This window comes from Rhipicephalus sanguineus, unplaced genomic scaffold (genome assembly GCF_013339695.2).
Source record: "Rhipicephalus sanguineus isolate Rsan-2018 unplaced genomic scaffold, BIME_Rsan_1.4 Seq654, whole genome shotgun sequence".
In the NCBI taxonomy this organism is placed as follows: Eukaryota; Metazoa; Arthropoda; class Arachnida; order Ixodida; family Ixodidae; genus Rhipicephalus; species Rhipicephalus sanguineus.
In genome coordinates, this window is record NW_023615699.1 from 1 (window position 1) to 24,477 (window position 24,477).

A 24,477-nucleotide genomic window follows, 5' to 3' on the forward strand; every position below is an offset into this window, starting at 1 on the left:
TCACCGTGCATTGTCTGCGGAGACCTGGTCGCCTTCTGGTAGTGGCTCAGTTGAGAGAATCACCGTGTCAGCATCCAAGCGTAGGGAAGAGTTCATCACACCACTGCTCTCGGGGAGGTCTGTACGACACAGCGGGTGAAGGCTGCTTAATTAATCACACCTCTCCGGTCTTTCACTCTGTCAGCAAGTTTTGCAAATTCTGCAGACAATAGTACGTACCATTCCTCTACACAGCGCCATTTAAATCAGCCTTATTCAGCTGTTATGGTGCTAGCATTTAAAAATGCACCCCAACAAAATTTAATCTTACGAACCACGATAAACAACAGACACATGTGCTGTTTGAATGGCTGCAGTAAACAGACATGCATTTGTATAGCTGACCAACTGCGAACTCTTCCAGCAGGGTGTCAATTTCATAAGGTGCACTGAGAATCCTTGCGCCCACAATAGTGAATCAGACTTGAGTAACTATATACATTTTGCACTTGTCCCCTGTTTGCTAGCTCTGCCAACCTGTTGTTTACCCCAGCCCAGATAGTTTCACAAATATGAAAACTTACCGAGAATAAACATTTCAAGCATTTGCTACGTTTTGTTATCAGGCGAGAAGGTGCCCGATTAACCGTGTTGCCAAATGTAAGGCACCAAACTTGCAAAATTGGTTAACTCGAAAATGATCGACTGGACACACGGCAACAGGTTTGTCACACTACCATTACATACCGAACGAGAGGCTGCGATCAGATTCTTCGTGGGAAGCCAGGTAGTCGTCCAAGCTCCGTTCATCACTTATGTGCCATCTGACTGCATGGATCAAACAACAGTGCCTATGAAATAAAATTCACTGTGTGGGAAAAAGCTTCACAATTTGCTCTGTGAAAAACAAGCAATGCGAGGAAACTGCATCACACCTGCATGTAAAACTTTTTTTATTCCCTCTGAAAAATGCACCCATATCAGACTCTGACCCTTATCATATCTATATAGCACATCTATGAGGCTATATAGTCAGACTGATATAATGAACGTTATATGCTAGTGCTGGATTATGGAATACAACAAAGGAACCAAAAAACTGGCCTGCTACTCTTGCATTGCTACATATGTACAGTACTCACGTATTAAAACGCGACATCAAATTTTTTAGTATAACCACTGGAATGTGCAATTGCTCAAGATAATCACGTCAAAATTATTCCGATATGACCCGAACTGAAGGCAGTGGAAACGAAAGAATGTGCATTACTCAGCCCTAAGTTGTCCTGTTTCAATCCATGAGTACTGTACATACATGTTTACGACGAAATATTGGATAAAACAAAGCTATATTTTCGTCAGATGTTGCTAACGTTATAATGAAATTCAATTGTATTAATTCTTCTGCCCATTTTTTCACTTTTAGCTCTACAAAAAAGGCTGTATCTGTACTGTTCAAGTTCTAAAACATGATATGACACAGTTTTGAGAATGCTCGACTGCCGACTCGCAGGTCACGGGATCAAATCCCGGCTGCGGCGGCCGCATTTTCAATGGAGGCGAAAATGCTTGAGGCCCGTGTACTTGGATTTAGGTGCATGTTAGAGAACCCCAGGTGGTCGAAATTTCCGGAGCCCTCCACTACGGCGTCTCTCATAATGAGATCATGGTTTGGGGACATTAAGCCCCAACAATTATTATTATTATTGCAATTTGGGAACAATGGCCACTAACGTTAGTTTGCATACGCAGTTTTACCTTGTATTCCTTGCTAGTCCCTCGCCCCGTACAGGTTAGCCACCCCTAGCTAACCTTGCTACCTTTCTATGCATTTTTCTTTCTTTCTTTTAGCAAGAGTGGGGATAAAGTTGGACTTAGCTTTAATGGATTGCAATCAAAAGAAAGAAACAACAAAGAAATTGTAAGACCAGCACCCATACCTTGAGGTGAGGAACCCCGCCAGCTCAGGCCACCGGTGGCTCCTCCGAGTGCCGAGTCTGGAGACCTATCCGAAAAGCCACTCTATGCCAAGGAAAGGAACAAGACCATTTGGCACATCAGTCCTAGCAATATTTCAGTAACAACAAAATTGCATGAAAACGGAATCTTATGAACAAACAGATATTTCAAGTAAGCCACATACGCAAGAAAGGTTCAGTTGGTATTTCCCTGCTATATTACGTAGCTTTCTTCTTGTGTTGATGTTCATTTCTTAGTACTACCGGATTACTATATTTCCTTGCATATATAGTTAGCGCAGTTAGCTCTGTTGCCGCCGGGCGAGACGCGGCACTGTGCTCGCACAGTGGCACCAGTGGCACTGCCTGGCAGGAGCAAGGTTACACGGGCGCATGAGGAAGGTCACTCGGTCTCTTTGGGGGCTTGGCACAGCTGTGGACGGTGGACTCGCATGGGAAGTCCGTGAATGCAACACCACGGCTCGTTTCCGCGGACTTTCGTGGTGAGTAGAACATCTGCGATGCGGCATTTGTGGTACAATGTACGTGTTATGTCGCTGGTGTACTGTGTTGCCATTGTATTGAGTTATTTGTCATGTGAGTGCAGTTATTTCTAAGATTTGGCTAGCGAGCTTGCCATTATGTAAAAGCTGCTATTATGCGCCACATGTTCGATGTTACACAACGGCGTCTACTGTGTCCGTTTGTTCCATGAGGGGCCTTCGAGACACCACAAGGATGACAAGGTGCATTTGACCAAGGTAGGTACATCCATCGAAACATCAGCCAGCCTGTCTGAGGCACCCTATTTCTGTTCATACAACCTCTGTACAATTTAGAGAAGTATCCCTCCATGTGTTTTGTAGAGCAGTTGTTTTTTATTTGCGATGATTCCTACGGAATAACTACTGCATACATACAGGTATTATAACTACAGCCTGTAGCCATATTACAGTCGCCGACCGATAAATCGGACACCGATAATTCGGACATGCTCAGTAATTCGGACAGTCGCGCGGCACCGCCGATGATCCCATAGAAGTAATGTGTAAAGACGACCGATATTTCGGACAGCTGCGAGATCTACATTCGATAATCCGGACCCTGTCAGAGACTGTCGCGCACGCCGAATCGCCAGCCATTATCTCCTTCGGCACCCGTACCATACAAAAGTATGGCCTCAGAGATCAAAACGAAAGTTAATTTCGGATCTATGAGGTTCTATTTCGATCGCTACTTTATGCCTCAGATTTGGGATTGGAAATGCTGATCTTGGAGGCACTGGTCAACTGTGGGAAATCGTATCGACATCGCGAACATCCTACATTCCGGTTCCTGTATCCCATGGAGGAAGGAATATACTTCCTCCGTGCTGTATCCCATCTGTATCCCCGCGCTGCGCTGCCGCCATATTGTCCAATGCGTCTGCGGTGAGCGTTCTGCGCGCGCGTTCATTTTTATCTTGAGACTTGCTTTATTTTACGCTCTGCTGTCTCAAAAGATCTGAGTTAAATGGTGCCAACGGTGCCCTCACAGCCAGCGCCGAAGGCCGCGCCGACGACAACGAAAGGCGGCAGATACATTCAACTGCCGATTTTTCGGACGCCTGACTTTCCGGACATGCTCGAAAATTCGGACGCTTTCGCGGCACCGTCGGTGGTCAAGAACGTCGGAAATTTCGGACGCTAAAACTCTTCGGCGTCCGATTTTTCGAACTTTCTGCCCAAATTGCAGGTTCGAAAGGCAATAATTGAAGCCCCGTCTCTGCCGCGTGTATCATCTCGTAGGTTCGAACCAGCGCTTTCGCGAGTCGACCTGTTTGCGACAGTAGCAGAGTCCGAAAGTCAGCTTTGTCGCGATGCCGAAGTGTTATGGGGTGAAGCAGACCGGAAATTCAAAGGGGCCGCTATCACGGCGCCGTGCGGCGACGTCTTTACGGATAAGCAGTGGAAATGCACGGAGGCGTGATGGCGGCAGGTGGCAAACGCGCCAGTACGGCTCAATCGCTGACGAGCCTTACGATAAGCATCTTCAGTCAATAAAGTTGTTTCCATCCATCCACAAGCATCTTCAGTCAACTGCTCGATAGTGCATGTGGCCTGGTGCAGTTGCATGCGTAGTGCACGCATTTAATAGGCGAGAACACAAACGCGCCGCGCCGCCATTCATGCTGCCTCTTTGTGGGACCGCTAAGTGCGCCGCACAGACGCGTTGCCTTCATGAACGAAACCAGCTCGTCATCGTACAGCGATCACATCACACTGGCGGAGATACAGCGGACTTGGTTGCACGTAAGCGGAAGTGCGGGCAGCAACGCATTGACAACTTTTTTCGGCCACCGGGACTTTGAAGTGTCAATAAAAGTTTTTTTTTTCTGGCGCATTCGTTTTTTCGGACATTCGATAATTCGGACTTATTTACGTTCCCCGTGGAGTCCGAATTATCGGTCGTCGACTGTACATAAATGGATTTTTTGTGGACCTTTGTGCTTCTCTGTAGAAGACACACTATGTTCTGATTGCAAGTGCAAGCAGTAAGGTGTTGCTGCTGGTTGCACAAACGTATAACCTTGCCCTGACAATCTCCTGCGATCAAGAAGAGTACCCACCTTGTCAAGGGAAGCATTTGCTCCTGGGTAGTACATCCAAGAACTGGACGACAGGCTAGTGTTGGCACCAAAGCTTGAACTGGAACAGAGTGCCGGAGGTTGCAATGTGTTCAGAAAATGAGAGATAGCACATTAGAACCACAGTTCCCTTTTTTCTTTTCTATAGTATACAAGCAGACATGAAAAAGTGTCCTCGACTTATTTTAAAGGCCATGTTTCGGATTACGGAGCACAAAAACAGCCTGTTTTACGCACGCAATAAAAAGGTGGCACGGCTTGTTCGCATACAAAGGGCCATGAAAGTCACTGGCTAAGTCCAAATAAAGGAATTCAATTATGTACGGAATTAGTAGGATTTTCTAATTAGCCACTTCTACTATACTTGTTTCATCACAACTAAATGATGCTTCCTGTCTGGCAAATCAGTTCAGTGGAAGACAAGATGATGCAGGAAGCTTCACCAATGGAAGATGTTGTCAGCCATCCATTTTTGCAACATGAAGCTACAAAGGCTACCAATGTTCACTGTGGAGTAATTTGTACTCGCACAGCAATCTGCTATCCTCCTGGTCAGCTCAGCCAGCACAGCGACTGCCCCGGAAAGCTGTTGGTCCCAGGTTCAAATCCCACACCACAACGAATTTTTCACTAACTGGGAAGCTTTCTTTCGGAGAAATCCATATGAGTTCTTCTTTCGGTGCCAACTTCTGCAACTTCTCCCATTGATACCTCTTGTCTAAACAGATTCATATGCTGCCCTCAGTAACTAATCTTTTTTGTACAGACCAAAGATGTTTAGGATAGTAGCCAAACACACTAGAATTACGGAAAATTCACTTGTGCATATCTTTAAAATGTGCACCAAAATTTACACACGTCTGTAGCCACAGTAATGTTTTGAAGAAACAAAATGGAAAGTGACAACACAAAATTAACAAAAACAATTACAATACAACACAAACAATACAAAGGCAATGGACTAAACATACCCAGCAGAACCCCAGCTTGCTGCAGACGTGTCGTGTGGGGCCATTGCCATTGACCTTGAAAGCGGTGAAGGCGTTGCAGAAGGCAGGACAAAGCTATCGAAGCCGGGCCACCTTTTCTCTGGCTGGTTCGTCTGAGGTGGGCTCTTCACGTTGAACCCAGGGTCTGCAAGCCAGGAAATGCTTTGAACCTGAAATGCTTCAGCTATTCTAAGGTGGCATTCACACTGTTGCCTAGCAAAAGTCTATGACTAGCAACCGAGGAGCTACTCACTGCGACTGATGTACCCACCAGCAACCGTGACATGCCCTTAGTCAAAACTGTAATTGCTTCTGTTTGTGTCTGTTTTGTTGCAAGCACAACCATGACCACATAAAATAACCTTCAGCATATTGCCACAGGTATTGCAGTGTTGTGCTTCTGCGCACTCATTGCCTCAGCTGCTTTGCGACTAGTTGTGGGGCTGGGGAGCCATTAAGTGAGCGACTTCCCTAAAATATTCATTTTTCGACAGCTGTGACCATTTGTGACCGTTTCGCGACCTCTCTGTCACCAGTGTGAATGCACTGTAAGGGAATGGCATCATGCGGGACATAAAACCCTTAACGGCATCAAAGTCTGAGAGGAACACTGTAGCAAACAGCAGTACCAGTTTAACATAGCAGGAACATAGCAGTTGTGGACTGTAGAAATATAAAAGAAAAAGGAAACTGCTTATTTTGAGCTATGGTGCCAGCACAAACTTTTGAGGAACCCATGGAGTGCCAAATGACCCTACACCTGAGTCATAAGGGAAATCAATCCCAAATGTTCTGTTCAAGCAACACTCCTGAAACTAAAACTTTCCTATGTTGGTCATGTCATATGGAGCACTGGTTCAACAAGGTGAAAATTAATGCTAGCCAAAGTGGAGGAAGGTAAGGGGCAGCCCATGAACAAGATGGTTAGGTGGTATTATCCTGGCCACAGGGAAGCATCTCAGGAAGCTTAAAAAACTTGCATTAAGTACTTTTTGAAGTCATTGTAATGCAAAACAAAACGAAACAAAAGTAAAAACCCGAAACCAGACACCAAGGACATGGTGCTCAGTTATGTGCTTCTTATACAAGTTTGTTTTTATTTTATGCTACAATGGCTATATTAAGTATTAACCAACTACCCTAGGAAGCAGTCATCATGTAAATAAATCTCACTGGCATTCACATGGGTATGGTGCCATCCATCAGAAGTAGTAAGTGATACTTCAACAAGTGGAAAACATACAGTTATATTATGTAAACTTAAACTGCGCTTGGGACGAACGCACACTAACAACTGACTTATTGAAATCACATAAGCTTCCCTCCTAGAACAATGCGCGTGCGCAATAACAGTCATGACCGCGTGACGAAAGCACACTCCCCCACAAATTTTAAGTTTACATAATATGTCTAACTAACTAACCCCCTATCACAAGCTCCTCGAATACTGTTATACTGGCCAGAAAGGTTTACCTACCATAAAATCCCGAGCAAGCGCCCCCCTCCCTTTTTCGGGAGATTTGAAATATGCGCCATTGACCAAGCAAGCGCCCCGCCCCCCCTCCTGCCATTTTCATTGTTTCATTCACTCTTTATTTACCCAATGAGGTGAATAAAAACAGTGAATGCATGCATGTTCGATAAAGCATTTCATCAGAAGCACGGGTGTGCCTTCTTTATTCTGACCGGCTTTTCCTCTTGAATCTTGAATTTTGATCCATGACCGAGCAAGCACCCCCCCTGCAAACCTTGGCGGATTATCTTTCACCGTAGGGAGGGTGCTTGCTCCAGATTTTACGGTAGTGTCCTGAGCACGCCGGCTGGGCGGGAAGCATTTGCAGTACAACCAGCAAATGGTGCGGCCGCCCACAGGTGAGCTTCGTTCACGCGTGCGAGGGCAAGGGCGCGGGCTGCCGCTCTTTTCGGTGAAACCAAGCTTTATCGCCGTGGTACAAGCTCGTTGCATTCACCAAATTTTCTGCTATATATAAGCGGGAAGAAAAAAAACTGTGGGAGGTGGGTAAGTTTTTGCAAGCCACATGCTGGCACCATGCATTGAACGCAGAACCAATCGAGCTGCAAGAGTTAAGGAATACAAAGTGCAGTTTTTTTTCTTTCCTTTTTTCCTTCTTTTTTTTTGTAGAAACCACAACAATAACAACAAATGCCAACATACATATTGCGCCTGAGCGGTTTTAGTATTCTTACTGGCATCGTCGCATTTTCAGATGTTCTCCCGTTTCAAAGCTGCGTACATTGTTATTGCGGGACTTTGTGAAGAAGTATAGTCTATATAACCAATGAATGCATAAAACTTTAAGCTGTCACCATTAAGCCTTTGCCTGTGTTCTGTGGAGCTGAATTGTTCCAGTTCACAGCCGAAAATGAAATGTTCCACCAAACTCAGTTATAGTTAATTAGTTAAATCTGATTTATACTGCTCAAACTCGACTTAAATAAGCACTAAAAGCAGAAAAAGCTGCAGTGTTCCTAGCTTATTCAGAAAGCCAGCCTTATCTAAAAATTTCACACCTGCAAAACATTAAGCCAATTAAGTCATGATAAGTCGTCCCCCAAAGCCAATAGGGGATATTCAAAATGTACAGCGCCATCTGTCGACAATCCCATAAGCTCAATCCGGCATGTTTTGTTGGGTGTGAAAACGAAACCAGTCGTATATCGCAGCCTTTCAGATGCTAGCTGCTGGTTTTCTATCTTCGTTCTGCGGTAACTTCCTAATGCTTCGTGCACTGTTCAGGCAACGAGGGAGCCCTGACAATGCCGGGAACAAGGTAACGCTATTTTTAATCGAATTTATCAGTTACTGAATGAAGAAAAAGAATGTACCAGCGTGAACTTGTTTCGTCAACAAGACCAGCACTAGCTGTGCTTTGGTTCGGAAATGATCGGCCCGCAAAAGCACTCTTCAACCTCGGTCCTTATTTCTCAGTGGAATTCAGATGCTCGCTTGCAACATGAGCTAGACTTGCAGAACAATACTATATGATATGTGCATTTTAAAAGAGATGGCCGACGTTGCACACACGCGAGAGAGCATTATTGATCAAAGCTTGTGTTGCAGATCGACGAAATCAATTATTTATGTATATAAACGTGTGTAGGCAGTGCCACAGAGGCTGCTGCGTGCTTTCGCAGTAAATCAGTGCCGCCACACGAGACTTGATCAGTGCAAAGCTTCTATCGCTTGCAAGCTTTGATTGCAAGGCAGTGTGCGCCAAAGTACATAGTCTGCATGCTGCGCCTGCCTTTCGCTTTACACCCCCTTATCCCTCCCCTTTTATTTTTCTTTTGCTTTCTTTGGTCAGCGTGCACTGCGAACACGGAGCAAAGACCTACGGTGCCATACAGTACATGGAGCTGTTTGGTAGATCATCACACTCGTCTTTCCGCTGATCGTGGGCTTTCGCGAGCCTCCATGCATAACCACGGAGGCGCGGTTATGCACGCCTCTGTGACATGCAAAAGCAAAGAGCGCAATATTTTAAAAAGATATGTCAGTGAACGCACACGGAAAGCGTTCAAGAAAACCAGAACGACAATACTAAATTCGCGCGATACATTACGACCACGAAACGTTATGAACAACCAGTGTGCAGTAAAAGAGAATTACTCTGGCCGCTCTCTTTGCATACAGTTGAAACACACGATCAGTATTTGTTTGGTTTGCGGCACACCGCTCATACACAAGAAGAATATGAATGAATACCCGACATCTGTTCCAGCCTATGTTGACATACTTTCTATTATTGAGGGCGATGAATGTCCATGCCTTGCTTATTTCGAAAAAAGTACGACACATGCTACTGCGGAGAGTGTAGAGATACTTGTGGCTGAAGAAATTAGCCAATCGGAAAGCAGCACAGCGTTGCAAAGGTCGCGCAGAAACGAAGTGGTGTCGATATCTGACAAGTGTTTATGACGCGTGTATAAAATCGCAGTGGGAAATACAATGGAGATGTATTGCAGTGCAAGGTTATCTTAAAAGTTTGACAGTCACACCTCCTCTGCAACGAACACTTTTCTTGAGTGCCTACCTCAGACAGGAAGTGCACACCACTAGATAACAGCAGTTCGGCTTTGCAAAGCAGTGCACCTCTTGCAGCTGCCGTCCAGATGAGTTTTTAAGCAGAACTCCGATATTGTGTTCTTGTCGATTTGTGGCAGCACAGCAAGATCCTTGGGCCATTCGGCTCTGGTTGTCGAAGAAAACAGCCGCATTTTCTGGGCCCGAAAGCTCTGCCAATGACTGCTGCTCAACCTTTCCGTGGCCTTTCCTTATGGAGCCGCTAGCAGACAATTCCACGACGGCGCCCAACAAAAAATAGTGGACGCGCCCAGTGTTGCCGGAGCACCAAGCATTATGAATATCCCCTATTGAGGGATGGAGAGATAATATGTGCAGATTGTATAGTTCCATCACTGAAGTATTCACATGCATTTGTATTTCAATGTCTAATTCAAATTCATATTTATGAAACGTTGCCGCAAAATGAGAAGAAATAACTGAGAACATGCAAGCATAAGTACCGACTCTAAACTGAAATTTTATTCAAGTGCACAGACACAAATGCATTGTGCATGCATTTAAATTTTTAAAAAATTCAATTGGGAGTTGGCGTGTTCGTGTGTTCTCACTGATTTCGTTTTATTTCACGGCACCGTTTTACGAATATGAATCCACACCAACTCAGCCAATGGTCGTCCTTTTAACATGTAATTACAATATTGCAGTATTAGTTCCTGACATTTATTACATATTGGCCGTTCTTCCTTTTTGCGAGGGCTGTGTGCCTAAGGTGACTGTGCCTGATTTAAAATCTGGCTAATATTGCCTTCATCTTTTTGATGACGGGATGTTTTCCATTCACCAGGCAGATTTATGTTCATGATTTCTATTTGCGCTTCGTACTACAAGACGGGGACGAGACAGGTGTTGCGCACCACCTGTCTTGACCCTGCCTCGTAGAACGAAGCTAAAGAAGAAATCATGAACGACTAACTAGCCCAGTTCATCGCCTTGCCAGTTTCATGTGAGAGACGCAGTTTAATTCTTGCCTTTCAAGTTCTATCTTGAGGGTGAGTGGTAAATGCACATGGGTTGAAGCATATACGTGCACATGGGGGAGCAGTCGCCCCCTCTACTCACCTAAGAGGGGGAAAGGGGGGGGGGCAAAGTCTGCCCCATACTTTTATTCAGTGGGACTTGCCCCATCATTGTTTGAAGAGCAGGCTTACGGCCACACAGGTTTTCTGACGATAATGGCGACCGTAGGCCCCAGATGTTGCATTCCAAGAAGTGTATACTTCCCATCTTTACCCCGGAAAGCCAGGCACCAAAGGCAGGCCATTGTGAGAAGCAAGTCATTGCTTGATTTTCATTCGTTCATGGATTGTGAAGCATGTCCAATGGGGGAAGGGAGGGGGGAGGCTGGGATGAAACTTTGCCTCCGCCCCTAGTGGGGAACACTGCACATGCTTAGGGGTTGAAGCCCATCCACAGTTTTCGATACATTTGGCCATGCGCAATCAGCCACTTTTGAACCCAACAGGAACGATCAAATTGAGTAACCCCGATTTTCGCTCGGAAATGTAAAAATGCTTTCCAACTTGTATAGCTGCTTGTTCTTCTCATGTTGTTTAAATGAGTGGCTGGGTTCGAACACAGAATTGTGTGAGATGAGTAGTCTCGCTTGAACATATTGAGTTAATATGCTCTTGCATCCATTCTGATGTTGTGGAATTGTTAACACAGAATACATATTTCTGCTACGACAGTTTCTCAGATTGTATTCGGATACTATACCTTGTTTTAGCTTTTTTTTTATGTTTGAAGATGATTAAGTTATCATAAGTTCGGTATTTATGGAAAATGACAGAGGCATTGTTCTGCATTTTTCCTGTGTTCATACACTCATCTATTGTCCCAATCATTTAATTTAATTCTTTGTAATAATCATGTGCGCAATAAACTTCTCATTAATTTCATCGCCATTTAATCCTGTGTTCAAAATTCCATCCAGCTTTACCTTTTCGAGGAAAAGAGGCCAGTAAGCAAGCTTTAGCTTCCAATAACATGTTTTCACGGAATGGACAGGCAGTGATGATCGAAACATCGAACACGGGCAAATTATCGTTGCAGTGTGCATTATTGAGAACATCCCAGTTAAGGTGAATAAAAACAGATGGTGAGGAAAATGCGAAGTCAGCTAAAGTTGTGTGCACACGGCAAAAAAAAAAAAAAAAAAAAAGAAAAAAGAAAAGAAATTAAATTAATTACCCTCTTAGAAGCACGGAAGCTTGGGTCCTCTTTTTGGTCAGTTCTATCACTGCCCCGACGATAACAACGAACATTAAGGTCACCTGCTAAAATAAATCATTTAGGTAGCTTTTCTGCGACAGTGACATAGTTGCGCTGCATCCGGCCGCACCCCGTCGTCAAACTCCTGCTCTCCACTCGCCAGCAACGCACAACGCCACCTCGCGGTGCATGGAATTTGGTTTCTCTGACGCCACTGGGAAAGGCGTTCATGACACTAAGCAAACCTTTCTAGACACTATAATAAAGTCGCTGTATCTGCCTGTACTGACCATGTATATCAAAATGTGCATTTTACCGCCATCTATATTTAGGAAATGCTACAGGCTTACCAGTTTCAGAAATGCGGAACAACTTCATCTGCTTTGGAGTGACGGGCACTGGCTGTTCCCAAAAGTGAGTCCACGTGTATGAGGCAACGTACACGAGGGCGTTACAACAAAGCAGGGCGCCCAGGGTACACTCTGCATTAACGAAATAAAGGAGGAATTATTGGTGCTGAAATAATGTTTCAAGTAGATCAGAGAGAGATAAAAGCAAAGGAAAGGCAGGGAGGTTAACCAGGTTGTACCCGGTTTGCTACACTACATGGGGGAGGGGGAAGGGGAGAAAAAGAAGAGAGAGGAAAGCGGGAACAAGTAATACGCGCACACACACATCAGTGTTCACTGCGCACACACAGACAGTCATCAAGTAGATCAACTTACCAATGTACCAAAGCACTAACCACTCTTCTTCAAAAAACCTCGTCACTGATCCTAGGCGCCTGTGCAAACAGAACAGTAAAGGCATCTCAATTAGTAGGGTTCATAAAACGAAACAATTCCACAACCCATTACGGCTAAGGTACCAGCCTATCAACGATTCCGCTTATTTCTGCGACGTTGCGTCCGTCTCTTGAAACTGAATATGACGGCGGGCTTTCTTTCTTATTCATCGCTCTTACTTCAAGAATATACACTGTATTACGTATATGGCAAATGAAAGTTACTTGGAAAGTAAAGAACAGACAGAACTTCATTTGGATAAGCAACATGTCACTGTAGCATGCACTCACGAGGAAAGTGCTGGCTAGAAGCATGAAACCTTTTACAACAACGCATTGGTATACTTGTTAGTCTGAGCTGAGATCCTGGCTACAGGGACAATTGACCAGCCAGCATAAGTGTTACTTCTGTATGTGTACTAACTGCTTTAGCGTTATTTGTGCTATGGTGCGATCATTTTAATTACCTACATCAACGTGCTTGGTTTCAGAGTTCAAACTGAAAATCGAATCATGGGCGTCGATCACAGCCAACTGAATACATGGAGCAAGAACCAGCACGAAAAGCGGCCAATAAAAGCAACCTGACAAGTGTTATAATCGGGTTTACAGTACAAACACGTAGAAAAGTAGACGCACATATCAATGAGCACGACCAAAGCGAGGAGCGAGTTGACAGTCGCCTGTTTCAATGCTGGCTTCACTCTTTCCATCCTGGCTCGTTTGGCAAAAATGTCGTCGACCACCGGCATTCGGCCATTGCTCGAAGAAAACCGACCGGTCAGGTTCCCCTGATTGTTACTCATGTTTCCGGCTCTGCAATACGTTTTGCCTAAACTTGGGAGCTCCGCGAAATTTGTTCCATAGTCCTTCTAGCTATCAATCTTATAAACACGCTTCGGCAACTTGAGGTGCCGCCAATGCCTCCAATGTTGATGCGTACTGCAATGCGCTTATCCACGCTGCCGCAAAGCGTTCAGGCGCTCAGACCTCTAGCAGCGAACCTATTCAGCACTAATACTAACGCTTTTCCCTATATCATAAACAAAGACATTACTTGGCAGCAGTTTTCTATTTATAGTAGGTGGTACAGGAAGTGTACAGACGCTTCTCAAAAACGAAACTGAAACGCGTGTTCGGCCAACACGTGGCTTCTTTCTGTGCATCTTTGCAACAAAATTCATATCCCGAATAGCTTTACTTGTTCGTTTGTTTCAGCTAATTAAGAAAATTAAATGCGTCAATTGCTTTCTTTATTCGCAGCTGCTGGGAGGACAGGGCGTCCCCGATTAGAAGACAACGAAACCGAAACGTGGACCCTTTGTCGCGCGCGGTCTGCTTCAAGGGGCGATTCCGACAAAGCCAGACGCTACGCTTCGGCGTAGAAACTGCTGGGCTTTCGGAGTTGCCCGCTGTCGTAATAGTGATCTCTAATCCGCAACGCCGCTTGTAACATGAAGGAGCCTCGCAGGGGACATTCTCGGCGCTGTCGCAGCGTTGAGTGCCGCAGCGAAAACGCCGGCGAAGAGCACCTCTTCAGGAATCCTCTCAGCAAGGTACGCTTACGGTCAAAGCTTCTGGAAAATACGTGCGGTACGCATGCATTGCCGCATTCCCTTTTCCAGAGCTTAGTGGTGATCATTAATTATGCTTAGAGTTCATCATGGGGCGAATTGTGCGAACTGGTGTGGTTTCAGAACAGGGACAGTTGGGCGAGTTGGTCAGGATCATGTGCCATGCGTATTAATTTGAATGCACCTAAGCGAATCGTGAAATGTCGAGAGCTCTGTCACAAAAGTGAATTTTAACGCAATTAAATCCCAACAGCAAAACATGCGTGTCGGCACAGAACGTATCATCGGTCTGACAATGAGATTTGTTTCGAAATTCATGCCACAATAAAAACATACGTATGTGTGCACTCTAGTTTCGCATTCAGGCCAACGATATATGCGGACCCAGCCAGGCCTGCATCTGGTAGCATATTCTACGTCGATATATTTTGTGGACTGCACCACCAATCTATTCAACCCACTATTAATTTCACGTTCAGTCATATATATGTGACGGATGTCCATGATGGTTCGTGCCATAAAACGTACGAAATAACAAAAATGTACAGCTGTACATTTTTGTTATTTCGTACGTTTTATGGCACGAACCATCGTGGCATTTATATGCAATAGAAATTCATCGTTTTTTTTTTTTACCCTTAAAAACCGATGAAAAGATACACAGTACAATGAGAGAGTAATGTGGACCGCAGCGTTTCGATCTGTTCACTGTAGCCGGCATTTCACTATATGCGGGTTCACTACAATGTTTTGTCCTTTCGAATGTATAGGCCATCACTGAAAGCTACTGGAGTATCATTTATTGCTAAATAAAAATGTGACCATTGTCGAGTGCAGTGGTACCGCGGCCGACGGCGAAGCAAGGACGACGAGGCTGGGCTGCTGGACGCCGAGTACGATGGCGGCCACGAGAGCCACTCGCAGCAGCAGGTGCGGGGCAGCCGACAATCCACGGTGGCCAGCATTAGCAGCTCAGGGGGAGCGCCGAAGTCATCGACGAAGCCCAACAAAAGCAGCAGCAGCAACTGTTCGTCCAAGAAGTGCCCTTCTTCCACGACGTCGCCGCAGCCGCACAAGCCGACGGCAGCCAACGGCGGCTACGGCCCACGGGTGCGCATCTCCCTGCCAGAAGAAGACCTGAGCACCAGGGCCAAACAGCAGAGCCGCACTGCGGCCCATCAGCAAAAGGCTGAATGTGCAGACAAATCTGAGGTGCCTGCTTTGCCACCCAGACCAGCGTCGTGTCAGCCCACGCAGCTGCCCAACAAAACACGGTCATTGTGTCCAGCCGAAAGGGCCCGGTGCGTATGTACCAGAGACTGTAGTAGGGCTTAGTAGACATACAGCTCTGTGGCCTCAGCATGCTGCAATTACACAGGGCACGACGGTATATATGGAGGATCTCACGCCTTACACGCCAACACATTGTACATATAAAATATGTCAGTCCTTGCACAATAATGCACACCATATTCGTGCTGAATTCACATCACATGTTAAAGGCAGCAGATTTCTTTAGCTGATGTAGCAAGGAGCATCAATATCGTACAGAACGAAAAAAGGTCAACTTGAACGGAGACTAAGAAAGAACACAGGACGGAACGCTTACTAGCAACTGAAAATTTTATTTAGGAAAGGATGTTCTTATATATGCATGACATGAATGTACCTCACCACAAACCACCATTATTATCTAAAAACAGTGTGAATCTACGAATGGCAGCAAGAATGAATGATTACATGCAACAAGAATGTGCATGTGAAACCTTTATCAAGAAAATTACTCAATCATGTCACGTCGTCGTTGTTTGCTTTTTGTGCTTGGCAGTGATGGCTGTGGTTTCACAAATTTTTGGCTGGCATGTGCACTCCTTGCGGTGCATCGCAAAGCGCGAGTACAGTGCCCCTTTTAGCGAACTCGGATGTTCACAAAGGCGCACGTTCAAGCAACGGCCCGCCTGGCCAATGTGTTCGTTTTCATGTATGAAAGGAATACTATATACACAACATATTTCTTGCACAGAACAAATCTTCTGCCATGTTTTATATCACAGCCATCTTTTTCTACTGTGCTTTTCTTGACGGCCAACCTTTGCACTGCCAGGCAAATCTTTACCAATTTGTTTTGGGCTGAAAACACCACCCACACTGCTTACCTTGACGCTACTTTTTCCAATTGATGTGAACCGTTATGCAGGTAACGATTCAAGGAGTGCACGTGCCAGCCAAAACTTTGTGACACAGTCATCATTGACAAGCACAAGAGGCGAACAACAATGGAGATAATCAAAGCCTTATGCTTAAGAAGGGAGGAGATAGTTGTGTCAGCCAGGTGTCTGTACTGCTGCCAGATTCTGAATTTGCCTTTTTGGATGTGACATGATTGAGTGCTTTTCTTGATATTCAACGGTTTAACAAGCACACTCTTGTTGTATTCAATCGTTCATTCTTGCTGTCATTTGTTGATTTTTACTGTTTTTAGATAATAACGATGGTTTGTGGTGATGTACATTCATGTCATGCATATGTAAGAACACTCTTCCCTAAATAAAATTTTCAGTTGCTAGTAAGCTCTCCGTCCTGTGTTCTTTCTTTGCCTCCGTTCAAGTTGCACTTTTTTTATTGTGAACATATACCAACATACCCAATTGGCAGTTATCAATATAGTAGTCATGGTTTGCACAAATGTGGGTCAATCCATGGCCCACCAGGCGCACTGGTGATGACTTATATTCAGGACCCTTCCCTGACACCAGAGCACAATAACGTCCCGACAAAGGTTCTGTCAGTGATGTATGTGTACGACGAATGATGCCCACATCTCATCGGGTTAACAGCACAGCTAACTATGCAACGAGTGCTTCCAGCAGCACATATCTCAGCAGTTAAGCCAGAAAGCTTGGCAGTCATCCTCCGATGGTCTCTCTCCAGCTGTTTAAATGAAAACTTGAAAGTCTGTTTAGTATGCTGATGTTTGCAGATGCAACAAACACGGTTCTTGCAGGCTGGCATTCCCAGGCTGCCACAACCAAGAGTCTGGCCACTCACTGTCCAGGGATCTCACCCAGAGCCCTGCCAGAGCTATGGGTGTACAGTCACTGGACGCCCTGCTTGGCCAGCTCTGTTCAGGTAACTGCAAGATCTCCATGAAGGTCAAGGACAAAGATGGCAAGGCGCACAAGGACAAAGACATCAAAGTCCACAAGGATGACGACAGCAAGACACTTGCCCACAAACACAACGAAATCTGCTGCATGAAAGAGGCAACTCAATGCAGCCGAAGGCAAGTTTCTTCCATTGATGTGCCACCTGCTTTTGCAATGTGTTTTCCCAAAACGTTAAGCTTGTGCGAATATTCGAGCACTTCGAATATTCGAACGAATATTACAGTATTAGAATTCACTTCAATTCTAATTTAAATTATTGGAAATTTCGAAGTAGTCGAAATGAACGAATAAGTGTATCTTAGACTGCATGTAACCCCCCGGAAGTGGAGCGGTGCCGTACCGTGAATACACCTTTCTAGGGAAAATCCACACTGCCGTGAAGCCCGACTTCAAGGTTAAATGAACATATTACCCTCACATCGATTCATTTTTCAAGTTTAAAAGCTTGTTATACTGGCCTATATGCTCTAAGTATAGCAAATTTTAAAACGTAACATATTTTACAGGTTATCACTTGCATTCTACGAAAAGTCAAATACTGCTATACTATTCAAAGTTGCTTCCACTTCCTTTGAATTAAAAATAATGGCATTTGCGCATGCCTTGTGTAAATTAAAAAAAAAATACTGTGCAGGTTAGTTGGGTCATGACAAATATGCTCATTTCGCCTTATAATATGTGACACATATATACTATTCGAATATGATTCGAAATTATTCGACCCAAATCACTATTCGCTTCGAACCTAAAATTTACTATTCGCACAAGCGTACAAGATGGTACTCGGCACATGCACTGCAATCAAACATTTTTTTTTACAAAGTCCCATTCGATATGAAAGTATACCTTCAGATATTTGGTGAGAAATGTTCCACATTTACTTCATGACATTCATGTTTGTAATACTGATATACAATTGTAATGTGATAGAGACTGCAATGTTGCTCCCGCTTGTACAGAAAAAGCCCTTCAGGTTGTCGTCAGCTGCAGATAATTTTTAAAACAAGGACGAAAAAAGTGGAACATTGTTTTTTTTTTGTTGTTGACAGAATACCAGATAGTTATCGGCTTTTGTTGCATTTATAACTGATGAGGCAAAGCACTTGGTCATGAGCTTTTCTGTCTCTCCCCAACAGCCACTTCCCTACCACCTTTCCAACAAGCATAGAAGTCCTCATGACAGTAAATCACTCATGCACGACACATCGATCACTGTCTGAGCGAAGCCTGCAGCGTGACAGCTCAATGGTTAGGTAATGTATGCACTTGCTTCTACATGAACCGAGGCTATTTAAATTGCCATCTCTCTCTGTGGAGGCAAGCTCCGGGGAATGCGATCTGGTCAGCTGAATTAAGGAGGCACGCGAGCTATTGTGCTCCGATGTCGCAAAAGACAGATATCATGGGCACACTATATTTTCTTGGCAGAAAATGAACTTCTGAGATTTTGTGCCAGAGCGACAGATTGCATAGCAGTGTGCATTGCCCAACAGCAATGTCATGAGCAACAACGCATGCAAATTCTGCAGTACATCTCACCTTTTCTCACTAGGACAAAGCATGCAATTTAACTCCATGCTATACTCTAGAAAACACTTAGTAAAACAAACTTGTTTGTTGTAAAATTGTTTGTTAGTAAACAAATTTGTTGGACCAAAAATACTAGGTGCAGTGCATACTGCCCCCGTCACTTTTGCCATGACACTATTGGATAAGCACAGTTGCATATAGTGCATGGCATGCTCGGCAAGGTTTTGTATGCAGAAAGCAGTAAAAAAATGTTATTGTGTTTTTCTCTGCAGTGTGGTGCATTCGAAACCAGGCCACCAAGACATCATCTCCATCCCCAAGTCCCGCTTCATTGTTGTGGCCGCACTGCTTACCTTTGTGATGGTAGCCTGCCTTTGCATCACCATATACTCTTTCTCTGTACCTGCAGGTGAGTTTGCCTTTACGACAAGCTCGAAGCCAAAGACATGCTTCAGTGAATTGCCAGAAGTGGTATCTTTGTGCATACTGGCTTTCTGCAGAGGTCATGCTAACAGTTTGGAAAACTTGCAGTGAAGGCCACTAAGAGGGGTTCGGCAACTTAGTGCATTGAAATGCTACGAATGTGCAGCATTAAAGGGACACTTAATGCAAAATACAACTCGGCGTGGACTTTTGAAATACCATTTCAGAAACCTCGTATGCTTGCTTCGTGCCTAGGAAGTGCTTAATTTTGAAAGAAAATTACGTTTTAGTGGTCCGCATACTGTTAGCTCAATTCAAACCACCCGCTTCTCAAGGCCTCGTGACGTAAGCACTCCTCAAAGCTGCCTTTAGCAGGCGCTACGCCAGCACTCTCCGTTATCTGGCGACATTGCGCCTCTGGAACACACGCGAGTACTTCTTGTTATGCTTGTTTTGCTGGCCACTGTTGCTTGCATTGTAATGCGATGTTTTCTGCGGAAGCGCTTGATACTCGGACACTGCTGTGTAGAGTGGGGAAGCTGCATGCGATCTGGCAGTCAGTGCGTGAATACGGCCGCCCCATGTGCATGTGTGTATTTGTGCTGGCGCCATTCGGTGAGCCTCCGTTTACACCGCTGGTGCGCCATGCCTCCGAAATGCAACACGATCAACCAATGTACACAGTGAAATCTGTGTGCGCAGCCTTCACTTATGTGATTCACGTCGGACCAATGTTCATCCCCTCCGAGGTGTGCAGAAGGTGCCTGATGACTCATTTGGCTTTGAGGCGCGGAGCGGAACGATTCATGAAAACAGCCACGAGAATGATATGTGCCCTTCCTGTTAATACAGTTTTGCTTTTTTAAAACCTTGAAACCATTTCTTTATTGTTCCATTTCCCTTAGGAGGGCATGCAGCATCCTGACAAGACCGACGAAATAGCGCTGAGAGGAAGCAGCTCCTTGAAGGACGGGTTACGCGACTTGCTTACGTTACGGTTGATTTCATAGTCCTCTGCACGAAAAGGCAGTGAGCATGAGTTGACTTTGTTGTTGTTCATCCCACATTTGTAGAAGTGCGGCACTTAGATACATTGAGCATAGGTGTTCCCTCCATGGCGCCCTTTGGAAAGTCGTTTTTGGTGATGTAGCAGACATTACATGGATGCCGCATTTCCTCTAAATCAGTCAGAGCGAGTCTCACGAGCCAGCAAAGCCTGCGCAGCAATATGCAATAATGAAACTACCTTTGAGATGCGACTACACAAGCGAAAACTACAGCCTTTGTCCGTAAAGTTCTGAGACTGAGTCCATTAAAACAATGTGTTTAACATTGAAATCATTTATGCAGCACCCTTTCGAAATAGTCTCCCTTGCAGTCTATACACAACTTCCAACGCTTCTTGAGGTCTTGGAAACAGTTGGAAAACGCTTCTTTTGGCAGGGCTGTCAGCTTCTTTGTCACAGTGTCTTGAATGGCCTCCACGCTCCCCATCTAGCGACCTTTTAGGGCTCTCTTCACACGACGAAACGAAAAAATCGCATGTAGGGAGAGGTCAGGCGAGTATGGTGGATGGGGAAGTACAGTAATGCTCTGCTTGGTGAGAAATTTTGTCACGCTGAGAGCATTGTGCGGCCTTGCGTTATCGTGAAGAAGGCTCCATTGACCAGAGGCCCATAAGTCAGGGCGACGACATCGCAGTGCGTCACGCATGTGTTGGAGCACGCGGATATAAAACTCCTGATTCACCGTCTGCCCTTGTGGGACGAACTCATGGTGTATGACACCTCTGGCATCGAAAAAAATTATCAGCATCGTCTTTGTTTTGGTCTTTCGCCGCACCTTTCTCGATGCCCGAGAGCTTGTGGACCGTCATTCGGCACTCTGCCTCGTTGTTTGAGGATCATATTGAAAACACCATGTGTCGTCTTCAGCAACGATTCTGTCGACGAATGCAGCATCTTTCTCTGCCTCGGAGAGAAAATTGGCGCTCACTGATGCCCGCGTGTCCTTCTGGACTGGTCCTGTGTGAGAAAGTGCAGCACAAGTCTGGCATTCAGCTTTCGTTTCCCCAAGTTTTCACGCAAAACTTGGTGGCATGTTGTCTTACTAATGCCGAGAGCATCCGATAGCATGCGGACTCTAATGGTGCGGTCTTGCTGTACGATCTCCCTGATCTGAGCCACGTTGTTTTCATTCCATGAGGTTGCAAGGCGCCCCTGCCTTGTGTCGTCTTCCACCAACGTTCTCCTCGAAACAAACCTCTTGTGGCACTCAAAAACTCACGCTGGCAATAATGTCTCGTTGCCGTAAGCGTCACGAAGGAGTTCATACGTCTGTACGGCTGTCTTGCCAAGCTTCACACAGAATTTTATGTTTACATGCTGTTCAAGGTAAATGTCCATCTCCCCACATTCACTCACAGTAGAATGCACAGACGACTAGTGACAATGTATTTTTCTACATGTAGTGCCATCTAGCGGCTGCCACAGCAATTAACCGCTCAGGTTAGCCTGAAAGTATGGCACTACACATACGCACCAACATTTGTTTTAGGGAATCATTTCTAGAGAAGAAAATAAATCAGTCTCGAAACTTTACGGACAACGGTTGTACCACTGAGACGCGACCAAATGAATGGAGAGCAGCATGGCGAAAACGGAACTTTTGAACCACCTGCGTTGTTCGCCCTGGTAAACCCAAGTTCTGTTTTCCATGAATCAAAGAGAAACGCACAAGGAGCATTTTATTACATCTTGTAATGCACGAAATGTTATTTTTTATTATAAATAGTTTGGGTACTAGTGATTAATTGTACTCGGGAGTCTTGACGTCATCGGGCTCATTCCAAGATGTCCCACTGGTGGCGCATATCGTGTCCTATATTTACATTAATTTTTCGATTAGTAGAGCACTGCTGCTGATAATATTGACACTTTAGACGTTCTCAAACATTGACCTTTCACTCTGACATAAATTGTTGTTTGCCTTTAGTACCCCTTTAAGGAAAATTGCATTACTATACATTACATTTCGCATTACTATACAATAACAATATCTGGGGTTTAATGTCCCAAAACCACGATATGATTATGAGGGGCGCGTTAGTGGAGGGCTCTGGAAATTTCGACCACCTGGGGTTCTTTAACATGCACCTAAATCCAAGCATACGGGCCTCAAACATTTTCGCCTCCATCGAAAATGTACATTTCGCATTACTGACACCACTTCTGTGTCTGTGGTAGCTGTCGGTGATTGCAACCAAAGGCCTTTCATTGCAACACTTTGCTGCTGCGACGAGATGGTAACCTTATTAATAGTATGTATAAACTGAAAGTGCCTAGGCAGTGCTGCAAGTTCTCTCTCGTTGTAACTTCTCTTGAAACTTCAAGTGGTCAGCAATGAGAACCATTCTGTGACCCTTTGCTTTCATTTCAGAGCACGACCACATGCAAGGAAACCAATCCACCAAGTCGGCAAGCCCAAACCAGAATATGCAGTCTTCGTCAAGCCCAGCTGTTGGTGGCAATACAACTACAGTCGCCACCCCAGGTGCTGCATCAAATGCTTCCCAAAGAGCACGAGCCCAGTATGACGCCCCACTTCTACATCAACGGACAGACATTAACGTCCCGCAAAGCCGGCCACGTATTGTGATCTTGTAGTCTGGAATGCCATTGAACTCTGGAAATTTGTTGGTTAATGGGCAGATTATTCTATTACTAGGGAAGAACTGCTCCATAAAGTAGTTTAAAACGCATAAACGGGGTGGAGGGATGGTGAAAAGCAAGCTTGTGGCACGCTTTAGTACAGAAAACCTACAGTGCTTGCCTATTGATGAGAAAGGTTGCTGCCTCTACAATTGTACAGCCGTACCTGCACAATGTGAATAACACAAACTCCAGCACCACTTGTGGTTCGTTCTTACGAAATGCATAAACATAAACGTTGGATGTTCAAAAGTGAAGCTTCAGCACTTATGGCTGGTTTTTACAAAATGCACGAACATAAATTCAGAAGTGCAATATACAAGACAAGCTGAAAACGAGGCGGGAAACAAGTGCTCATTGCTTTCATCTTTGGCAGTGAAACGATTTCACTGAAAACGATGTAAACATAACTGCAAGTGCAAGAAGCTTCAGTCATGAACTTAAGGAAGGTCACAAACTTGCATATTAGTTATCAACAATGCAATGGCAGTGTTCACGTCTCTTGCACAACTGCTACAGCACTTTTCTCCCCAGAAGGCCACGTACAAGCATTCCTCCAAAAATCTCTTCACACAGAGCAGTGCTCCTCTTCCTTCCTTCCTTCCTTCCACACATGCACGCACGCACACACGCACACGTCTGGGTGCTCTCCTGGTTGCCACCTCAGCTTGGTGTAGACCAAAATTGGCACGGGAGGGTAAGAGGGTTTGACAAATATGACTGTCTGGTCATGACATGAATAACGTAAAAATCCTCTCACATACGTTGTCAAACCCTTTCCTCCAGACATGTGTGGCACATACCTGTAAATGGTAAGCAGGTATACGCCGCAGGAGATTGACGGTTTATATCTTCCCAGGAACGGCGAGAACAGACAATGGTAATTTAAATGCGAGAGCATAAAAAAAAACACATCAGCAGCGTTGATCCGACGAATGCAAAGAATAAAAATCAGGATACCAACAGGAATCGAATCCAAGCATTCTGCGTGGCAGTCGGGTATTCTACCACAGAGCCATGCCATGTCTTGAAACTGCTTTGGAAAAAGACTCTATGCAGGCATAATGTCGGTGCAACGTCAATTGTGGTTGCAGTGCAGGCTATCTAATTTTGTAACAAAGCAATAAACATTACATATGTAATCTTGTGATACAGGTGTCGTGCCGGGTTAACATCGATTGTGGTTCTAGTGTTGGCTCCGCTTTCATAGAAGTTTAATAAACATTAAATTTGTAATCCTGCGATTCAGCAACTATATATCCAAGCGTTGCTTGGTCCCCAGAGGAATACGCTAACGAAAGTTACGCATAATATTCACATCATCGCACCGTAAAGTGCACTTCGTTTCGATAATACGTCTGTGCTCTAACTTGAGTGCTGACATTACGTCAGACCATGAGTTACCCTTCAAACGCCAG

The 24,477-nt window shown here is 44.9% G+C and overlaps 2 protein-coding genes across 2 annotated transcripts; one reads left to right on the forward strand and one right to left on the reverse strand.

Moving 5' to 3' along the window:
• Positions 1-24: 24 nt before the first annotated feature.
• On the reverse strand, positions 25-13,582 carry LOC119378000 (uncharacterized; the record flags this gene model as incomplete). The annotated part of the gene is made up of 8 exons (XM_037647272.2): positions 13,295-13,582; positions 12,597-12,655; positions 12,222-12,353; positions 5,535-5,697; positions 4,546-4,624; positions 1,920-2,001; positions 727-807; positions 25-119 (listed from the first exon to the last, which is right to left on the reverse strand). Coding segments are annotated over exons 1-8 (858 nt in total), but the record flags the coding sequence as incomplete, so codon positions are not given.
• A 377-nt stretch (positions 13,583-13,959) lies between these two features.
• On the forward strand, positions 13,960-23,614 carry LOC119378006 (uncharacterized). The gene is made up of 6 exons (XM_049411690.1): positions 13,960-14,211; positions 15,067-15,530; positions 17,210-17,575; positions 18,533-18,649; positions 19,199-19,335; positions 22,788-23,614. Exons 1-6 carry the CDS (start codon positions 14,110-14,112, stop codon positions 23,012-23,014), a joined length of 1,413 nt encoding a protein of 470 aa, XP_049267647.1. The 5' UTR covers positions 13,960-14,109; the 3' UTR covers positions 23,015-23,614.
• Positions 23,615-24,477: the final 863 nt, after the last annotated feature.

Excerpts from the sequence above, each read along its gene's own strand:
- LOC119378006 (XM_049411690.1), top strand. The coding sequence starts at position 14,110 with ATGAAGGAGCCTCGCAGGGGACATTCTCGGCGCTGTCGCAGCGTTGAG. Across the intron at positions 18,650-19,198 it reads CGTGACAGCTCAATGGTTAG|TGTGGTGCATTCGAAACCAG; the intron begins GTAATGTATGCA and ends TTTTCTCTGCAG. Across the intron at positions 19,336-22,787 it reads CTCTTTCTCTGTACCTGCAG|AGCACGACCACATGCAAGGA; the intron begins GTGAGTTTGCCT and ends CTTTCATTTCAG.